Genomic DNA, 20,744 nt, shown 5'->3' with positions numbered 1-20,744 from the left:
TTCCCCATCCTACCCAATCACCTCAGAAACCCCTGAATGGAGCCTCAGCCAGCTCACTCTCCTCCAGGCCTCAGTTGCTACCATGCACTGAAATACTTAATCCTACAGTCTGAGTGAGATGACACGGAGAAAACAGTATAATCATATTTGAAAACATTTCAACTCATGCCTAACTAGTTCAGCCTCAAACAGGAGGGGTGATAAGGTGGAATCCCATGGGAGAGAGCCCATAGAGCCAAGGGCTACCCTCTAGGATTTTTCTAGATAAAACAATGAAATCACAAAGAGCAATAGTCAGTCATCTATTGTTCGGGCTTGAAAGTGAGTGAACAATGCCTCATGGCCAGTGTATTGAAGGCAGCTGATAGATCTAATTGTTAGATTTAATATATTGGATACCTGAATTTCATCTATCACCAGGGGAGACAATCATTTACTGCAGTTTCAGGTTTTAGTTACATGAGAGCTTGCTCAACAGCAGCTGAAGTTAAAATGAAATGTGAGTTTTAAGATTGCTATCTTGCTGTTATCCTTTGCTTTTCTTCTGCTCTCCTTTCTTTTCTTCTGGTCTGCTTTCTATTAGAGAATATACCCAAGCCAGTTTTCTGTATACCTCTGAGTTCCTCTGTGCTCATAAGTATCCAGGAAGGATGATAATTGTGCAGACAGCCTTTTGAAGGAGCTTCCTTTCTAAAGTTATTCGGATCAGCACGTGCCAAGTATTAGTGAAATCAAAATAATTTTGCAAGAAAATGACTGGTAGTACATTACGTTGTGAATATACTAATGTTCTTTAAAATTGTGTTTTTTCTGTTGCATATGGTGCAGTCTATGATGCAGTTCATGGTGTGATAGCTTTAATGCAGAATTGCTGTTTTGGGGAAGCAACAACTTGACAGCAAAAACTGTCTCTGGTCTTGGTTGGACAGAATATTCACCTACTTTTTTTCTTTCTTAGGATTTCCATGGCACTAAGATTTTAAATCAGACCATTTTAAAGTAATGTTAATGTTTTTGTCACTTGATAATGGATCCCTCAGTGAGGGATAAAATTATTTTCTTTCTGTGTCTGGAAAGCAGCTAGGTACAATCTGTGTGGAGTTCAATATTCAAAGAGAGCCCATGGCAGGCTTTCAAGATTAGAACAGAGTACAAGAGGAGAAGAGACAGGTTGTCAGGGTCAGCTTCCTAGCAGCAGGATGCCTACTATATTTTCTTATAAACTTCAGTATGATGAGGAAGGAAGCGTTTGTTAAGATTAGAAAAACTTTGACAATTGAAATGAACACTTGGACTTCTTTGAAACTTGTTACACAGCAGTATCAGTCTCACATTGTTTCTTTTTTATATAAAGGTACTTCAGTGCTTACATTTCTCCAGCGAGCCTAAGATAGGTGTTTCACTTAAAAATACACACAAGTTTTGTTCTTTCTACGTAATCTGGTATGTTTGATCTCTTTCCCAGTTTCTGTAAAAGCTGGCACTGTATCTTGTTATCTATGGCTGTCCTAAAGTTCAAATGTGATGTGCACAGCCATGGGGTATCTGGCTTTTTGCAGTGGCTGAATATGAAAGCAAAAGAACCCTGACCAAAAGCTCTCTTCGGAGTAAGCCTCCTTTTGATTTGGTGCCCCCTTGTGGGGAAAATATTCTGAGCGATGCAAGCAGCCATCACATCTAATCATTTACACTTTACAACAAGTGGTTGTAAAACACTACCCAGCCAAAATGTAGCTTTCTATACCCACTCTGTAATTGTGCAGCACAATTGCAAATGACTATATAAGGTGCAGTACAGTGGAGAATTGGGCCCCTTACATTCTTTTCAGTACACCTGGCGATGTTAAATGTTACATTTTATATGTCACTACAAACAGGACAGTTATCTTGGTGCCAGAGTAGATTCTCTTTTATTAAGTTTTTCGGATTTCATTTTTTTAAAAATGAGCTATTTTTATTAACATTTGTTTTGTAATTATATGGTGTAAAAGCAGAAATCTTAAATATTGCAGCACTTCATTTAATTTGAAAGCATGTTACTTGTTGACTGTAAGGCACTTCATTATAAGCTACTTTAACTCAATTTAAATTAAGTAGCATTATTTACATACTCGTTTTAATTATAAACTTAATCTGTTTAATCCAGAGTTGAGGTTTACAGGCATCACTGTGTATAAAAGAAGACTTGGTTTCATGATTTGCAGAGAAGACTAACGCAGCATCAATGGATGTTGGTCGGGGTGGGCAAACTACGACCTATGTGCCAGAGCCATTTTAAGGTGGCTCGCGAGCTCCCGCTGAGGAGCAGGGTCTGGGGCTTGCCTTGCTCTAGTGCAGGGATCGGCAACCTTTCAGAAGTGGTGTGCCGAGTCTTAATTTATTCACTCTGATTTAAGGTTTGGCGTGCCAGTAATACATTTTAATGTTTATAGAAGGTCTCTTTCTATAAGTCTATAATATATAACTAAACTGTTGTTGTATGTAAAGTAAATAAGGTTTTCAAAATGTTTAAGAAGCTTCATTAAAAATTAAATTAAAATGCAGAGCTACCCGGACCATGGCCAGGACCCGGGCAGTGTGAGTGCCACTGAAAATCAGCTCGTGTGCCGCCTTCGGCACCCGTGCCATAGGGTGCCTACCCTTGCTCTAGCGCTCCAGCCAGGGAGCAGGGTTGGGGGCCACACCACAGCCCCGCTCCGGTGCTCCAGCCGGAAGCAGGGTCCTGGAAGCCGTGGCATGGCCCCACTCCAGCTCCAATGGGAGATGCAGCGGCAGTGCCTGCAGATGGGGCAGTGTAAAAAGCTGCCTGGGCGCGCCTCTGCGTAGGAGCCAGAGAAGGGACATCCTGCTGCTCCCAGGAGCCGCTTGAGCTAAGCGCTGCTTGGAGCCTGCACCCCTAAGCTCTCATCCCCAGCCCCACCCCAGAGCCCGCAACCTCAGCCAGAACCTGCCTCTCTTCCCACACCCCTGCCCTAGCCCTGATCCCCCTCCTGCCCTCCAAACCCCTTGGTTCCAGCCAAGAGCACCCTCCTACACCCCAAACTCCTCAACCCCATTCCAGAGCCTGCACACCACCCCCCCCCCCCCCGCATTCCACTTCCCCACCCTAGCCTGGAGCTCCCTCCCACACCCTGAAGTCCCCATTTCTGGCCCCACCCCAGAGCCCATACCCCCAACCAGAGCCCTCACCCCCTTCCGCACCCCAACCCCAATTTTGTGAGCAGAAACTTATAATGGAAGTGTTCTTCAAAAGTGGCCCTCAGTGTGAGAAATACTCAGTAAATGAACGGTTAATATGGTAGTGGGTTTTGGATGCTGCAATTTATGTAAACATTTTGCTGTATGAAAATTATGTTGAATTCTTGTAATACAAGTAGTACTTCTGTTTGTACCTTGTCTGGAGGTCTGATAATGAAATGCACCTTTTGATGGGTTTTACTGCACTGGGATTTCATGATTGGTCAGTGTAATTAGAACTTACATTTTTTTCCACTCAGGTTTGTCTTATTCCTAAATCTGCTCATGGTACCAACCCAGCAAGTGCCCATATGGCAGGGATGAAGATTCAGCCAGTCGAGGTGGATAAAAATGGAAACATTGATATTGCCCATCTAAAGGCAATGGTGAGTATCATATCTGCTGTTTATTTTGGGGGTGGAAACTTTCCCTCTGGATAATGGATTGTTAGCAGCTGTATCAGATTTTCTGTTATGCAGGAAAATGGTGCAAATAAATAGATACCTGCTTTAAAAGAAGAATAAATCATTCTTCCTTTTCTTTCTATTTGAGACACAAGCCATTAAACTTATAAGTCCTCTTTAAATTTGGGGATCCTTTGTGTAGAAATGGTTGAAAGAGTGTACATTGTAGCTTTTTTCATGGCAGAGTTGTTGGGGTCCCCTCCCCTTCCTGTGTTCAGTATCTGAAGTGAATGAAGCATATTCATGTGATTCTCAAACATTTGTAGCTGCACTTTAACCTTCATCTACTGAAGAGCAGTCCCATGGCTGGGTAAGATGTTGCTAGGCAACTGCCTCTGCATCTCTGAATAGATTGGCTGCAGATGAAGCTAAAGAAGTAGCAGAATATATTTAAAATATATTTTGGAGCTGTTAGGTATTGAAATTATTATTGCATCATTGCCACTGAAGGAAAAAAAGACTGGCAGCCAATTTCCTAGAAAATTGAAAGACCAATGTTGTTAACCAATGAGTGCAGCTGGTTTAAAATCTCTCTCAAATGTGATTAAACTTATGTTTCTCGTTCAAGTGATTGTGCACATATACGTTCCACTGTAGATGTGTGCGTGCCCAATGCATTCAAGTTAGAGACTTTTGCCAGCAGCACACGTGCCCCTGCCATCCTTGTGTGTGGAACTGAAGGCATAAAAAGGGCCTGGCCGCCGCCTTCCTCTCAGTTCCTTCTTACCACCATGACAAGAGTTGGGGCTCCTCACCACTCTTGAGCCTCAGTTAGCTTTGAAAGAGATTTTCTCCTGTGTATAGTTCTAGTTTAGTTTGTTAATAGCTCTTTTGGGGTGGGGAAGGTGCAAGGGGAGGGGGGGGGGGGGGGAGGATTGCCATGCAGAAATCTCCTGGATTGAAAAAATGTACCACATTCAGGGCTATTATCTGTGTCACTGATAAGCACAAGAGTTGCCTCATTTGTTTCGGTGAGAGATCTGTGAGAGACAAATGTCAGAGCTGTATCCCATTCTCCATGAGGACAAAGAAATAGGGATCTCTGCCTTAGAGCTCATAGAAGTATAGGGCTGGAAGGGACCTTGAGAGGTTATCTAGTCCAGCCCCCTGCAGTAAGGCAGGACCAAATACACCTAGTCCATCCTTGGCAGGTGTTTGTCTAACCTGTTTTTAAAAAACCTTCAGTGATGAGGATTTCACAGCCTCCCTTGGAAGCCTATTCCAGAACTATCCCTAGAATAAGATTTTTTTTTTTTTTTTCTAATATTTAACTTACATCTCCCTGGCTGCAAATTAAGTCTCTTACTACTTGTCCTACCTTCAATGGACATGGAACACAATTGAGCATTATCCTCTTTATAACAGCCCATAATACATTTGAAGACTGTTATCAGGTCCCTACTCAGTCATCTTTTCTCAAGAGTGAGCATACCTAATTTTTTAAACTTTCTTATAGGTCTGGTTCCCTCCAGTTTGTCCACATCTTTCTTAAAATGTGGTGCCCAAAACCGCATTTCCATGGGGATATTTCACTATTTTGCCTTTAATATTGTCTGAGAACTTTTAAATGGTCTTATTCATATGTACCCTCCAGTCTCTGATCCAGTACCCCCATGGGACCTGGATTTAGTTTTGTCCTGTTTAATGGGTTTCCCTTTCAAACCTTTGGCAACAACTTCATTATCATTGCTGTCAATGAAAATAGCCTTTCTGGTAGCAATTACTTCCACAAGAAGGGTGTTGGAGCTGAGACTGCTAGCTGACTCCATCTCCATGACATTTCACAAAAGTAAGGTTTTTCTTAGGCTACACCTGAAGCTTATGTCTAAGGTTGTATCTGCATTTCACCTCAGACCATTCATATTCCAGTGTTGTTTTTCCCCCCAAAAAAACCTCATTCTAGCAAAACTGAAGAGAAGCTTCACACTTTAGTCATTTGGAGGGCTTTATCCTTATCTGGACAGCAACAAAAACTTTCAGCTGAGGCTACAAAAAGTATAGGAGATTCACTGAAAGGATGAAAGGGCAACCAGTTACAGCCCAGCATATATCTGACTGGATTTCTGACTGTATCAAGGTTTCCTCTCCTCAGAGAACAACAACCCATTCCACTAGGGTTCGTTACACTTCATCAGCCTTCTTAAGTAACATACCGATAGTAGACATTTGCAAAGCAGCAACAACATGTTCGTTGGTACATATCTTTTTTCAGACACTACACTGTCACTCCAGCTTCCCGGGGCAATGCCATCTTTGGAAAGTCAGTGCTGTAGTCTCTTTTCAAGTCCTATCATCTCTAAGGAAACTGCTCGTGAATCACCTGCAGTGGAATGTATCTGTGCATAATCACTCAAGGGAGTGTGTACAAGGGTTAACTGGGGATCGACCCTCTCCGGGGCGGCGGGGAGCTACACCAGCTCACTACATACAGTTTTATTGTTCGGGGAATTAGTCTGTCCGCGGGGATCTCCCTCAGCAGCCCTTGCGCTAACTGAAATAAACACTGTAGCCCAGGCCCCGGGTCAGGGCGGGCAACAATGAGTCATGGGCTCAGGCCCTCAGGCAGGACTGAGCAGGAGCAGTACAATTAATAGCAGGCCCAGGCCCTAGGTGAGGGCGGGGCGGGGCAGTGCAGAGTCAGAGCTCAAGCCCTCAGTCAGGGCTGAGCAAAAACAGTAGGCCCCAAGCCTCCAGAGGCCTGGGAGAGGGGGAGACTGCCACCCGTGAGTGGGGTGGCAGGGGGGATGCAGGCCTGCCTACTCCACTGCGTCCCAGCCCGGGGCCCTAGCAGCAGCAGAAGACCCACTGCATAGTCAGTGGGGATCCTGGCCAGACTAGGGTTGGCTGCCCCCGGGCTACTTCCAGACTCCCCCTCGGGTAGTACCTGGGTCTGGGTGTTGTCCTCTGGGGGGTCCAGCACCATAGGTTCTTCTGGGTAGCGGGCGCAGGGCAGGCCTGGCAGCTCTCCCGGGTAGCGGGCGCAGGGCAGGCCCGGCCACTCCTGGTGGCCGCCTTGGGCCACAGAGTTTTCCCAGTCACGAGCGAGGCTGGAGACGTCTGGTCTCTCTGGTGGCTGGGGCCTTACTGAGCTCTGAGGGCGAGCCTTTATACTTCCGGGTCGCCACCTGACCCTCTGAGCGGCGGGCTCAGAGCTCCCGAGCTCCGCCCACTCCGGCCTCCGGACGGGCTCTTCCCTCTCCGGGGCGGCAGAGAGCCACACCGCCTCACTACAGGGTGGAGGGGAAAAAAAACCTGTTTACTTCCCTGTAGTAGTGTATAGTAACTGTTGTTGTTCTTTGAGATGTATTGTGCACATATACATTCCACAACTGTCCCACTTTCCCTGGTACCGTGGGTATTAGACTGACAGTTGTGTGAAAGGTGTCATGCCCCTTTTTATGCCCTTGGCTCCACACACAAGAATGGCAGGGGCACATGTGCTGCCTCGTGGTACTGCCGGCAAAGTCTCTGACTCTACTGCATTGGGTGCACACATACTTGTATGATGGAATGGATGTGTGTGCCATACATCTCGAATGGCCATTGCTGTACAGGCAAGTAACTGTTTTTCATACTACTTTTCCCTCACTATCGTTGGTTTAAATTAGTCTTGGTGAAGAACAAACATTTCTACATAGATGCTTCTGAAGGAAAAGTAGAGCTCAACAGCTTTCACTTCAGTAACCAGACATTTGTCATGATAGAAAATTTGCATAAAGATTTTTTTTTCTTAGAGATCATTAAATTTCCCCAAAGTCTACAACTTAGCACCAAGATCATGTGCCAGGGAGGGTGACTGGCAGTTTCGATTTTGCTGGATGAGATGGGTAAACTTGTTTTCAGCATGTAAAACACTTGTGGTGGTGACAGTAACTACTTGATTTTTATAAAGGATTTTGCTGAAGAGAACTTTGTGACCCTCCAGTAACCTTCTATATTCCCTCCTTTTCTAAAGGTGGATAAGCACAAAGATAACTTGGCAGCCATCATGATCACATACCCATCCACCAATGGTGTGTTTGAAGAGGATATCAGTGATGTGTGTGACCTGATTCACAAAAATGGAGGCCAGGTTTACCTAGATGGTGCAAACATGAATGCCCAGGTGTGAATCTGTTAAACCAATTTTAGCTATTTATTGGTGCTGGTGGTGGTAACTTCCAGAGAAACAACAAATGTCCGTTCTCACATTTTCAACTCTACCACAACTTCACCATAAGACTGATATACCATAAATGTTTGGAAAGAAACTGAGGTTACCAAAAACGCCAGTAGAAATTGGATGTAAAAAATATTGTCACAGTTCAGGGCAGAAATCAGCATCTCTCTCCTTCCTGACCCAGGGTTTTCAAGGCTGAACAGACCCCTGCCTTGCACTGTGATATTTCCAGCAAGCCAGGCGGCCTAAACAGCCCAGTGTCTATGCTTTGCTTTCTCTCCAGAGGCTGTGAACAGCATCACTGCCTGCAGTTACAAGTTATCACACAGCTCTTTATAAGCAAGCACATTTATTAAGGTGAAAGTATTGGAGAGAAAACATATTCAAAACAATAAAAGAACCTAAATACATACAAAAAAGCTTACCAGAGGTCACCCATCAGTCTTATGAGGCCCTCACAGGTCAAGTCCTTCCATCCCTTCGCAAGTGTTGTTTCCTCTTCGACGGTCCTGTTGACTTGTTGGATCAAAAGAAAGGCCCTGAGAAAGTTAAAACTCGAGCTTTTTATCCAAACGTCATTTCTTTGTCTGTTAGTCTTTGGAGAATCCAGTTTGAAATACTATATGCAAGGCTTCCCAGAAGGTGATACCTCCCTGGAAGGGCTACAACCTGGCTGGTTTGTCTTAATCACCACCTATTGTTTTTAGTTCCTCATAGAGCTTTGGTAGCCCTCCCCCATGGAGTAGAACACAATCATACAAAAACATTAACTTAAAACAATGAATCCCAAAGATACTTAACCTTAGTTCACTAAGGTCCCATAAAGATATGCAGGAAATTGCTATATGTTACAAATATAATTTAAAATGGGCTACATGCTGAATGACCAGAAGTCTAGTGCGTAGAATTATTTGTAATGTTCTCATTTGCCTCAAAGATGTTTATAAAAAGTATCTGAAAGGCCAGAACAGTAAATGGAATTTTAAGTCTAAAGTCCTTTATCCGATCTAGGTGTCTGTTACACATTTAGTTAGGAATTTAACATTTGTAAAAGATGCTAAACCTTCCTATACTTAATGGATATGACCTTGTAAAGGAAAACAAAATTAATCTAATAATTTTAGACTCATTTTTGCATAGAAAACCAGCACAAATTGAAGAAATGACACTAAAGCATGTTGATAGGTCATTAACAGATGCAACTTTCTCCTAGAGTGTCAAATGGCAGTGATGAGATCAGTTTGTATATGAAAAATATATTTTCGGAGACCGCATTTGAGCTTTTGGTGGTGATTCTCTGACAGGTGGGTCTGTGTCGCCCTGGAGACTATGGCTCTGATGTCTCTCATTTAAACCTTCACAAAACCTTTTGCATTCCCCATGGAGGAGGAGGACCTGGAATGGGGCCAATTGGAGTGTGAGTATCAGGCTCTAGCTCTTAAATTTACTTTGGAGGAGAAGGGACCTTAGTTAATTGTACATAGCAATTCTATTGAGAGTAAGGGCCACTAGCACTGATTTGGGAGAGGCTTAGTTTTGGCAGTTGTTGTGTACGTTTCTATTCTAAGGCACTTAAGACTGGCATTGTATTGTTGTCTTCATATCACTACTGTGCTCACATATCCCTCAGCCAGTGCATTAGAGTCTTAACAAGCAACCACCCCTTGGTGACTCTGGAGCCAGGCATATCAGAAGTTAGTTTTTAGTTAAATGCTGCTAACAAATCTGCCTCCCTGTGGTAGCGATTCTCCATCTTTTTGTGATGGATTAGCAGATGGATGCTCCCATAGGTCCCTTTGCACAATCCAGTATCCTGGAAGTTTCTTTTCTAGACTTCTTGTTCACTTCATATTGTTTGTTTGTTTTTGTTTTCTCTTACTCCTTAGAAGGCTACATGCTGCTCTGGGTAGGTGGAGTCTTTTACTGGTGACTCCTTGACTAGCTATAAGGAATGTCCCAGCAGTAGGGAAGAGAAGCTTGTGCAGGTGGGCTGATATTGATCCTGGAGTCTGTCTATGCAAGTTGCAGCCATGGTCAGCTGCATTAAAGGGCCTACTTAGGGAGGAAAGGCTGGTGACTTTCAAGGAGAAACTGCATACTTTACCCACAGCTGCTATAAAATGTTGATTGTGGGTGCACATCTGGAGTTGTACAGCTTTCCCAGTCTTTCTTCTAACCCTAAACTTACCCCATCCCTTACTGCATCTCTCTGTTCTACATTTCTCCTCCTTTCACCCATCCCCAATGACTAGTCCAATGTTCCTTGGGTTGGGAAATACCAGTCTGCAGAGATGGTTGGGGTTGGTCCTGCTTTGAGCAGGGGTGGGACTAGAGACCTCCTGAGGTCTCTTCCAACCCTGAGATTCTATGATTCTACGATGAAGGGGGAGAATTCCATTGTTCTAGAATAATGTGTGCAATGACCTGGTGTTTAGTTTGCAAATAATGAAACCCTAGGCCATGCTCCACATGGAAAATGTGTACTGTGTAAGCAAGTGTGTGTAGACAATCATCCTGCTTGTTAAACCCGTTGACTTCTTCCAACATGAAGGGTCTTAAACGTTTGGTCCTGATAATAGTTACACCACATAAGCAAAATAGATAGGATAAGGAAAGCCATTGCAATAATGGAGTGACATGGGGAACAGCATGATTTTGCTGTAGTCTTGATAATCTGTGCTCAGATCCGGGCAAAAACCAGTCTAGAAAAGAACAAGGATTTGTGTTGGGCTTACATTTGCAACAGTAAATAGGCATGGGTAAGGAACTGGCAATTTAATATGGAACCTCTCACTAGATTACCAGCTCAGATTTATTTTTGAAGTAAACTATCTTCAGTCTAATCTTTGATGGACTAGTGTCCATCTTGCAAAACTCACCACAGCAATTGATTCTATTTGGAGTGAATGATAAAGGAAATGTAGACTGGCATGGAAATCATAAAAGTGGATTTCTATACTTGATAGTCCTGACAGATTAAAAAAGAAGTGGGAATCCTCTTCTGAAGCTAGCCAAAATGATTCAGCAATGTGTTTGTTTTAAAATCAATGTATCTGTGTTTCAGGAAGAATCATCTGGTGCCCTATCTGCCTACCCATCCTGTCGTTGCGCTACAGCTTGATAAGGATGCATGCCCTTTGGGTACAATTAGTGCTGCCCCTTGGGGCTCCAGTGCTATATTGCCTATTTCCTGGGCCTATATCAAGGTGCGTAGATTTTCTTCCCCAGCATCAGTTAAGGATCTGTTTATTTTCTCAGTGTGGCATTTCTACATTTGGGAAGTTGAAATTGAGTATTTTAGACCTATCCAACATTCATGCTTTCAAATGGGTTCACAAGGTCACTGCAAATGGTGGCATTGATTCACACATTCTAATTTCAGATACAGTATATGGTAGTCTTGCAAAATGCCCAGGAAAACTTTCTAACCCAAGTACAAAATCTGTTTACTTGCCCTTCACCTCAAGGAGTTATACTTTACTCACATGTCAAAGGAAAAAAAATATTTCACCTGGGCAAGTAGAATGTTCTTAGGCTGTTTAATGCAGTTTTCCCCCAAGAAGACATGTACACAATCCACAAAACAACCAGTGCCTCTGTTCGAAGTCCTAGAGCAGATTTCAGGAATAAATTTCATGTTGGGATTCTTGCTGTCTTCGGGAGTGCTGCTTCTATAGATAGTGAAGACAGTACAATGAACTAGTGCCATAAATGAACATATGCAACTTGTTTAATGTCCTTGTTTGTTGCCTTTTAATATTTCTTGAGGCCAGAGTTATAACCACATGTATAATTAGACTGTATCCAAGAAAGAGGCTTGTCCTCCCACTGTTTCTCAGAATCATCCGATTTTCATGTTCTGCAGGGAGCTTCTTGGCAATAGTAAATTAATTTCTTATTTACAGAATTTCTTACCTACTTTGTCTCAATATGCTGCAGTATTGTGTTCAAAAATGTTAGAATCGCTCTGCAGCTAGTAAATGCAACTTTCTTGAAACGTCTTTCTTCAGGAGACAAAAATGGTCTTCAGTGAAATCTTACTAACCTATGAAAATCAAATCTGATTAGCTTTGGTTAGGGTACATGAGAACTTGGCTTTAGTGTTTGTCTATATTCAAATATTTTGGAACACTGAAACTTACTGACACATGGTTAGAATTATGGGCTAATTTAACACTTATTTGGTAAATGCTATTAAAAATGTGCTTCAGATTTTTGAGTTTAAGATGAGCCTAATTTCTATATTTATCCTAAAGATGTGTAATGATGCTTGGTATTGTAAGCTGATTCCAATTTTGAAATAGTCACACTGGAGCATATTATTTTAAGTGTAGGCATCTCCCTGCTCTTTCATACTGAGAATAGATAATAAACCAGCAGCCTCTCTGGGCTGCTCTCCAAATGGAGTGAGAGAGGCTGTGAACAGCATTTTGGAAATCCAGGGGTGCATTTGACCCTGTCACACCAAGCAACTCTCTTCTACCCATTTTAAAGCTATTTAAGGGCTGTGGAAAGTTCCTTGTTTTGTGAATTAGCCTGTTTGCTAAACAGAAAACAAATCCTTATTTGTCTACCAAAATTCCTTCATATGAAGGAACGTGCCCAGTTTGTTTTTTTGTCAATTTAATGTGAAAGAAAACTAAATATCATCCGAGTGTGGTGCTAGAGCTGCTCACGCTAATCATTGAGGAGCATCCGAGCTTTTAGTGAGTCTTGGATTCAGCCCTTCCAAAAGAGGGGTAGGTGAAACAGGAAATGCTGTGTGTGTCAGTGAGTTTATGAACTGACGTGTTAAGCTATGAGACTATGTTCCTTGTTTACGGGTAAGAGGTTGTTTCAGACCTGTATTCTATAGTGTTTTTGCTCTTTTCAGATGATGGGTGGAAAGGGTCTTAAACACGCTTCCGAGATTGCTATATTAAATGCTAACTACATGGCAAAAAGACTAGAGAAACACTACAAAGTCCTTTTCAGAGGGGCAAGAGGCAAGTATTGAGCTTACTTTGTCTCCTGACATTCTGGTTTCTCCCAGCATCTCCTATAGCACTTTGGATTGTAGATGCGGTGTTTACTTTAAACTGATGTGAGGGTTTTCAGTCCCAGCACATATTGAAAAACAGTGCATACACAGGAAAATAACTAGTTAGTGCTAATCCTAGACAGGAGCCAAAATGAAGCTAAGGTATTGGTAGAGGTGAAAAGTGCACTTTTGGTAATTAGTTGCAACAATGTTAAAAGTTGTAAATGAGTCTTTTGCCTGTCTTTGAACCAGAGACTTCTCCTCAGATTGGCAAGTAAGTCTTATTTTAATTTAAATAGTGGGGAAAAAAAACTGTTAAAAATAGGAAGTCATTGAGGCGAGACTGTAGTAATTCAATATAATATGCAGCACAGTAAGCAAAGAGAATTTTAAATGATTTCTTGTTCAATACCCACTATTACCACCCTAAAAAATGTCTGTGGTGATGCATGGCTGGTTTAGGAGACTAATCCAGATCTGTTTCAGTTCCCTGACACTTTTGTTATGAAATGTAACCTCTTTGGGGAATGGTTCAGCTATTGCCTACCCACTCTTTTCCCCCCTTAAGGCAGGGCAGAAATTGTGAAAATATATCAGATTGCAAGTTTCAAGTCAGTAGAAGAAAGATCTTATTTTTGTGACTGCCTCTTCCCTGTTTCAATTGAATGGCATTAAAATGTCCAAAATGCATTCCATATACGCTGTAGCTATGTAAATACTTTACTTTAAAGCGAGTAAAGATTGATTAAAGCTGCTGACAGTATTTTAAAAATGTAGTTCACAGAAATACAAAGCTAAATCTCAAGTTTTTGAAAGATTCAGAAGTGAAATGTTCAATCTTCTATTCAAGAGTAACCCTATTTTTCTGGAATGGTGGTGGCAATGTAGTTGGGGGTCTCGGGTCACACTTGCACAAAAAGCCTGGAAGAAAGTATTTTCCTCTGGAGAATCCATGATCTTTCCCTTGTTACTCACCCAAGGGCCTGAGATATTAATAATCCTGCTTTTCTGGCAAGGCTGAATACAGGCTTCTTCCTCAGCCCATTAGCAACTCTCAATATTGGTCATTCAAAAAAAATGAGCTACTGTTTTCTTTCAGAATATGAGCATGCTCCTTTCTCAGGACCTGCTGATCTGGGGAGCTTATGAGCCAAACACTAATCATGTGGCAGTACAGTCCTGCTTCATTATTGGACAGGCCTGAAAATGTACTTAACATAAATTGTACAGGAGGAAAGGCATGTACATAATAAGAATATACCTTGGGAGGATATACTCGCATATAAGAGGAGCTGCTTTGAGCATTTGTCTGATTCTTCTCTTGCTAAATCTAATGCGCTCCAACACAAAGTGTTGTTTCTGTAAATGTACCAAGGAAATTTGTTTTTAAAAGTAATCATTTAAAAGTGTGGCGATGGAGAGGCAAGGGAAGGGCAAATAAATATTCAAATACACTTATAGTTCACATAGTCTCTTAAATGTGCACTTGTGAAACTGCAGTCTCCAACTGGACAGTCTTTGGGCATCCTTGAGATGCGTACTCCATAAAGCCACAGGAACAGAAATGTGGTATTAAAATTGAGGCCAATGTGCAGTTCTGCTCTGTTCTTCAACAAGTGAGATCTGTATGTAACCTTTGTTCACTTACAGGTTATGTAGCTCATGAATTTATTTTGGACGCCAGACCCTTCAAGAAAACAGCAAATGTTGAAGCTGTGGATGTTGCAAAGAGGCTTCAGGACTATGGTGAGAGTGGCATTTACAGCAGTAAAGACTAAAATTTCTTAAACCTACCTTCAAGGGCTACATTAAGATTCTAGTCCTCTAGTGTTCTGTAGCAACATAGTGGCTCCTATACCACCACCTTCTTATCCCCTTATATTGACTGTTTTTGGACAATCTCCAGCTTCTGGAATGCCGCCTTGGAGCTATGGGCATCTAGCACAGATGCTGTTCTTTGTTGCACCAGGCAAGAGCAAAAGAGGCTTATTGTTAACTTTGCAACCCCCTCCTGGGCTGTGCAGGGCACATGCAGACAGGATCTGAGGATCTGGCTTAGTTCAAGAACTTTGTGGGATTCAAACAAGGTTAAACCTCTGTATGGAAAATGAGAGCATCTATAGTTATGTTAAATAGTTTAAATCCTTAAACTTTTCTTATGCTTCATGGCACAGGTCAGCCACTGATGGAGGTTAGGAAGAAACTTCCACTGTGGGCAAAGTATTCATTAATTAGCCATTATGCAATTTCTTGCACCTTCCTGAAGCATCCACAACTGGCTACTGTCAGACAAGATACTGGACTACATAGACCGCTATCACTGGTCTGATCCTTTATAGCAACTGATATGTTCCTAAGTTAACATGGGCAGCTGTCACTAAAATGCCATCCTGTAAGAGATTCTCAGTAAAATAACAAAAATTCTAAAAAAAATCCATGTTAGTCTGGATCTGTAAAAAGCGACAAAAGGTCTGACGAAGTGGGTATTCACCCATGAAAGTTTATACTCCAATACGTTTGTTAGTCTATAAGGTGCCAAAGGACTCTTTGTTGCTTTCAATAAAATAACTAATCCTAAAATCAGTTTTAACTGTTTGGTACCAGGAAAAAAATCCTTCCTGCTCGCTGTAGTGATCTGCTTCTGTCCGGGAAAGTGCACATCACACCATTTGAAAATAGATAGGTAATGGCTTCAGTATTTATGATGTGGATCCATCTGGTTGGTAGAAGTTCCAGTTGAGTGTCTTCCAAGATGGCTTATAGACCTGGCTTACTTAAAAATAGTGACAACCGGACAGTTACTAGCCTACTCCTTTTACCTCACCCAATCCCTCCCACAGTGGTGCTATCTTCCTTTCACTTGGTGCCCCACATCTGCACCAATGTTCCCTCTATTTTTTTCCACCCATGTGCGGAATACATTTTGTTAAGTGTTCCAAGGTAATGTGCGAATGTGCACCACCAGTAGAAACAGAAAACCTAGATACTGTAAAAGCTGTTTCCTGGTTGGTGAAGTGCCAGATAAAGCTCTATGAACTGGCATTTCTGATCTTCCAGTTTATGGTCTGGTTGGTGTGGGGCCGACAGAGGGTTGGGGGGGGAAGGAGAGGGTGCAGGGCAGAGGCTCAGGGAGGGAGTGTGGATGTGGGAGAGGCCTCAGGGCAGCAGGTTGGGGTGCAGGATCCAGGGGGCGCTCAGCTCAGGCGGGTCCCCACAAGGTGGCTCCGCATGCTGCCCCCCTGCCCCACCCTGAGCGCTAGCTCTGCAGCTCCCATTGGCTAGGAACCGCGGCCAATGGGAGTTGCGGGGGTGGCGGAGGCAGAGCACAGAGCAGTCTGCCGTGCCTCCACCTAGGAGCAGCTGGGAAAAAACTGTGGGGAGCTGCCCGAGGTGAGCGCCACCCTGGATCCCACACCCTCTCCTGTGCCCCAGCCCGCTGCCCCAAGCCGCCTCCTGCACCCAAACTGTCTCCCAGAGCCTGCGCCCCACCCCCCCTGTCCCCTCAGCCACACACCCAAACACTCTCCTTCTTAGTTAACGGGCATTTTTCACTTACCGGCACCCCCATTCCCCCACATGCTGGATAAAACTGCTTTTACTGTATAATATATATTTTTAAAAAGTTACCAATAGGGATAATTACTCTAGCCAGGACAAGTTAGGCATTTTAGAACTCACTACTCAAAGAATTAAGTGTAAGAGTGAGATAAAAATTATGAAATGCACAGACCAGTCAAAAAACTAAAATAACAGCACTTTGAAAGAATAAAATTACAGAGAATATATGTCCATTGCAGGAAGTACCAAGAAGTAACAACAAGTGGGGGTGGGGGTGGGGGTGGGGTGTGTGTGTGTGTGTGTGTTGGGGAAGTCTCTGAGACTGTGTGCTGTCTCTTTAAGGCACACATTCACCTGAAGGCTTGTTGAGAGCTGGTGTGAGTCCTGAGCCATTCACTCTACCCTTGTTTGTGGAGATGGAGTACAGAGGCTGGGGGAGGGAGACACCTTGACATCAGCACCCTCCTTTCGCTTCCTCCCTCCCCCCACATAGCCAGCAGGAGGGTCCCAGCAGCAGCTGTTTGAGGGGGGGAAACACCTGGACACATGCTGTTGGATTTGCCTGGCTCTGCTAATCAACTATGGCACACTTGAATCTCTCCTCGGCAGCCCCCAACTGCGCAGCTTACAGGGAACAGAAGGTCTGCACCATTCTCAACTTTCATAATCTGTCTGACAGCCTGTCATAAGAGAGGGTGAAAAAGTGACTGACTGACTGCAAGGATGGATGTGAAGGGAAGAAGCCAGAAATATTGCTTTGGGGAAGAAATTATTTGCTTTGAACACCAGACCAAAAAGAAGGCCAAGGATTCAGGCTTTCACATCTCATGTAGTCAGAAGACTTCTGGCTTTCTATGTACTGTAGACAATACTATGAAATTGGTGGTTTTCCTTTTGGACTGAGACTAGTGTGCTTTGAGATTTTAACTTCTGTCATATATGCCCCCTGGCATGTTGCCCAGCTGTAAGTTTTTTAGTCTGTTGCCACTAACGAGTGAAGGTCTGTGTAAAGCAACTGTAATTAAGAACTCTTTTTCAGCTTTTATGAAAACCAAACACAGCAGTTGCTGGTTAATACTCTTACTGGTTTACAAGTACTCTGTAATCAGTGATGGGATTCCTTTTTATTCAGGCTTCCATGCTCCAACAATGTCCTGGCCAGTGGCAGGGACCCTTATGGTTGAACCAACAGAATCTGAAGACAAAGCAGAGCTGGACAGATTTTGTGATGCAATGATCAACATTCGTCAAGAAATTGCTGAAATAGAGGAAGGCAGAATGGACTCCAGGGTTAACCCATTAAAGGTGAGCTGACATGCAGACCAACTTCACAACGCCACTGTCTCCATTGCTGCTGTTTGAAGTCATCTTATTTGTAGTGCTACCAAAAAAATTGTGAAAAATTTCAGTACTGTAGGAAACTTATTGTATGCAAATGAGAATATGAAACAGTGAAGGAATAAAACATTCATTGATGTGCAAATCTGAGTGAATATTGGTCTAAATTTCACAGATCTTTGGTGCATTTAAAGGGTTCCATCAACTTAAATGCTTTTCCCTGAAATCTTTTAGACTTGACCTAGTCAGAAGTCCTGTCTATGGTGACTATCTTATAGACTGGAGAAAAAATTCTGAAAAGTTTGTGAACCGTGTTTATATTATTTTAGTTTTTCATGTTTGTATTTTCTTGGTCTTTTACATAGTAATGGGTGAATGACACTCACTTATTCAGAGGAGGCAACCAACCCCAAAACTTGATCATAAAAATTGGAAGAGGCACTTGAGCACATATAGTACTCAAAACTACCTGTAACTCATCTTTGAAAACTCATTCTGTGTTTCAAGTTGACTGCACCTTCTCTAACGTTGCACTGGGCTTTTAAATACCTGACATTTTTTCTTTGTATTGGGGTTGTAACCACATTGGTTCCAGGAGATGAGAGAAGGTAATATCCCCTATGGATCAACTTTGGTTGGTGAAAGAGAAGCTTTTGAGCTGCACCGAGCTCTTAGATCTGAAGAAGACTCGGTGTAGCTTGAAGTCTCTCTCTCGCCCCCTCTCCTACTCCTCCTCCTCCCCCAAAGTTAAATGGGTTGGAACTTGTACTGTAATGGGAATGAGGAATACAGCTGCCAAACACCAAAATTATGGAGTGGAGAAGAATCTGATTACTGCTACTGTTCTTGTATTCAGAAATCTAGCAAGGCAGAAGGAACAAAAATTCATGGCCACAACTATAACCAGTTTCCTATTTTATTTTCATCTCTGAAGTAATGTAAACTCTATAGTAAAGCTGGAAAAAAAATTATATATGGATATTCTGAATTACTTCAGTCCATTTCCTTTCTTTAAATCCGTCTTTCGTTTGTTGATTAAACATGCTGTATCTTCTCAGCACTAATCTGAACTATTGAAGATGTTGTATCAGCAATATATGGATTTGTGGGGGTTGGTAGACTGAAATGTTTCACTGAATCCAGTTCTCCTGCATGTTTTAACTAGCTTTTATGCTGTTGTAGATGTCGCCACACACTGTGACTTGCATTACGTCCCCTAACTGGGATCGTCCTTATTCCAGAGAAGTAGCAGCTTTCCCACTAGTAAGTAGCCATTTAATCACCAATGTTCATTAGTTTGTGGCTGTTCTTGGTTGGTTGTTAGTCTGGCAATATCTCGAGCCTAGACATGGAGAATATTTTAGTAAGCCCAACTAATCTAATTCATATTTATCCTATTTACATACTTTCATTTAATGGTTTAGATATGATCTATAGCAAGTGTACTATTTTCCTTTCACTAAACAGGGAGATAAGTACTGTTTTACTTCAGCATTCTGCAAAACATGCTCTCTACCTACCTTACCCTGGCTTTCTAACACCCCACCCGTGCCCCTGAGAGAAGCTAGGTAGGAATCCCCTCAGTTCCATTCCTTCTGTGCAAGGTTTTCTGTGTTACAGTAGTGCTAGGATCCCTAATAAAAGATCAGAGTTCTATGGAGTTAGGCACTACACAGACTCCATCGCAAAGAACTCGGTTTAGATTCTGGCAAGATGCTGACTGATGGGGAGGGGGAAGAATGCAAGCTTATACTGCTATAGGGCACTCTGGAGTCTTTCAAAGGCGCAGGCAGACCTTTGATCTTATGTTTGGATACCTAAATGATGCTAGTGCATCCTGGGTAGACGTTGAGCTAATGAATGGTATCTCACCAATTCTAAACACGTTTTCTGTATTTAGCCATTTGTGAAGCCTGAAAGCAAATTTTGGCCCACAATTGCTCGAATCGATGACATCTATGGAGATCAGCATCTGGTTTGTACCTGCCCACCAATGGAAGTCTATGAATCTCCCTTTTCTGAACAGAAGAGAGCATCCTCCTAGGTCTTACCCCTTTATTTCCAGGTGGCTGGATTCATGCCTTACCACTGCATCTCAGTTCGCCATGACAGCGTTTTTTCCCTGCACCCGCTAAGGGGATTTATATACTATGTATATTTTTGTAATCTCCATACTGTTAATTGAACTGCTGCTCAGTTAAAATGTAAATACAATCACTATAGTAGGTGGAAGCAAACTGAGTTGATTCAGTACCTCAGTATCGAAAGCAGTTAATGTTACAGTTGCCTTGATTCAGCACCTTTTGACCTCTGTTCAGAGTGATGACCTCCTCTTTGTGCGCTAAGGACTTTAAATAATAACATAGAATTTTTCAAGGTTGTAAGGAAAGCTGAATAATTTTTATTCCAGGTATTTCATATGACAGTAACCATTAAATATTAACTGCTACAGTAATTGTTTACATTTTGTATAAGCACAGGAAGTAGATTGTTGTTAATGTACCTAATCTGTTACCACTGACTGTGGTGGAGGTAATTGTTTAATAATAAACTGTGGTATTTTTGTTTTTTTACCTGTCAATGCTTATATTCCAATAAAGTCCACTAGAGTTTGAATAATGGCTTTTTGGGGGGTCTGGCTTTTCCCAGCCTAATTTTTCTTTTGGTATTGAGTTGTCCAAGATGCCAGAAGAGATGTAGATCCTACAAGAAGTGAAAGCTGCTGTCAAATCTGTTTGAGATACTACCAAAAAAACATATCAAAGTAATTTATTCAACTTCTGTGCCCATCTCCCAGTAATAAAAGCGCCTTCTTTCTGTCCCCTGGTCCTCTCCCCAGGTCTTTCGTAATGAAAAGACACAATAGTATAGCCCTTAAATAAATTAAAAACAAGCTTTTATGGAGGTGCTGAAGAGTTGCAACCTGAACTATTGTTTGGGTACTGTGGTGATGGGAGCCATATAATTA

At 42.4% G+C, this 20,744-nt stretch overlaps 1 protein-coding gene across 3 annotated transcripts in view; it reads left to right on the top strand.

Moving 5' to 3' along the window:
* GLDC (glycine decarboxylase) overlaps positions 1–20,349 on the top strand; it is a 68,784-nt gene extending 48,435 nt beyond the window's left edge. For all 3 annotated transcript variants that reach the window (XM_054031513.1, XM_054031514.1, XM_054031515.1), the window contains 9 exons: positions 3,498–3,623; positions 7,657–7,806; positions 9,165–9,277; positions 10,925–11,066; positions 12,734–12,845; positions 14,531–14,626; positions 17,571–17,743; positions 18,959–19,039; positions 19,677–20,349. In XM_054031513.1, coding sequence (XP_053887488.1) covers positions 3,498–3,623; positions 7,657–7,806; positions 9,165–9,277; positions 10,925–11,066; positions 12,734–12,845; positions 14,531–14,626; positions 17,571–17,743; positions 18,959–19,039; positions 19,677–19,820 — 1,137 coding nt within the window. In that variant the 3' untranslated portion in view covers positions 19,821–20,349. The remainder of the gene's footprint in view (positions 1–3,497; positions 3,624–7,656; positions 7,807–9,164; positions 9,278–10,924; positions 11,067–12,733; positions 12,846–14,530; positions 14,627–17,570; positions 17,744–18,958; positions 19,040–19,676) is intronic.
* Positions 20,350–20,744: the final 395 nt, after the last annotated feature.

Source organism: Malaclemys terrapin, chromosome 6, assembly GCF_027887155.1.
Source record: "Malaclemys terrapin pileata isolate rMalTer1 chromosome 6, rMalTer1.hap1, whole genome shotgun sequence".
Classification (NCBI taxonomy): domain Eukaryota; kingdom Metazoa; phylum Chordata; order Testudines; family Emydidae; genus Malaclemys; species Malaclemys terrapin.
The sequence above is the reverse complement of the archived record's forward strand: the minus strand, read 5'-3'. Positions and strand labels throughout refer to the sequence as shown.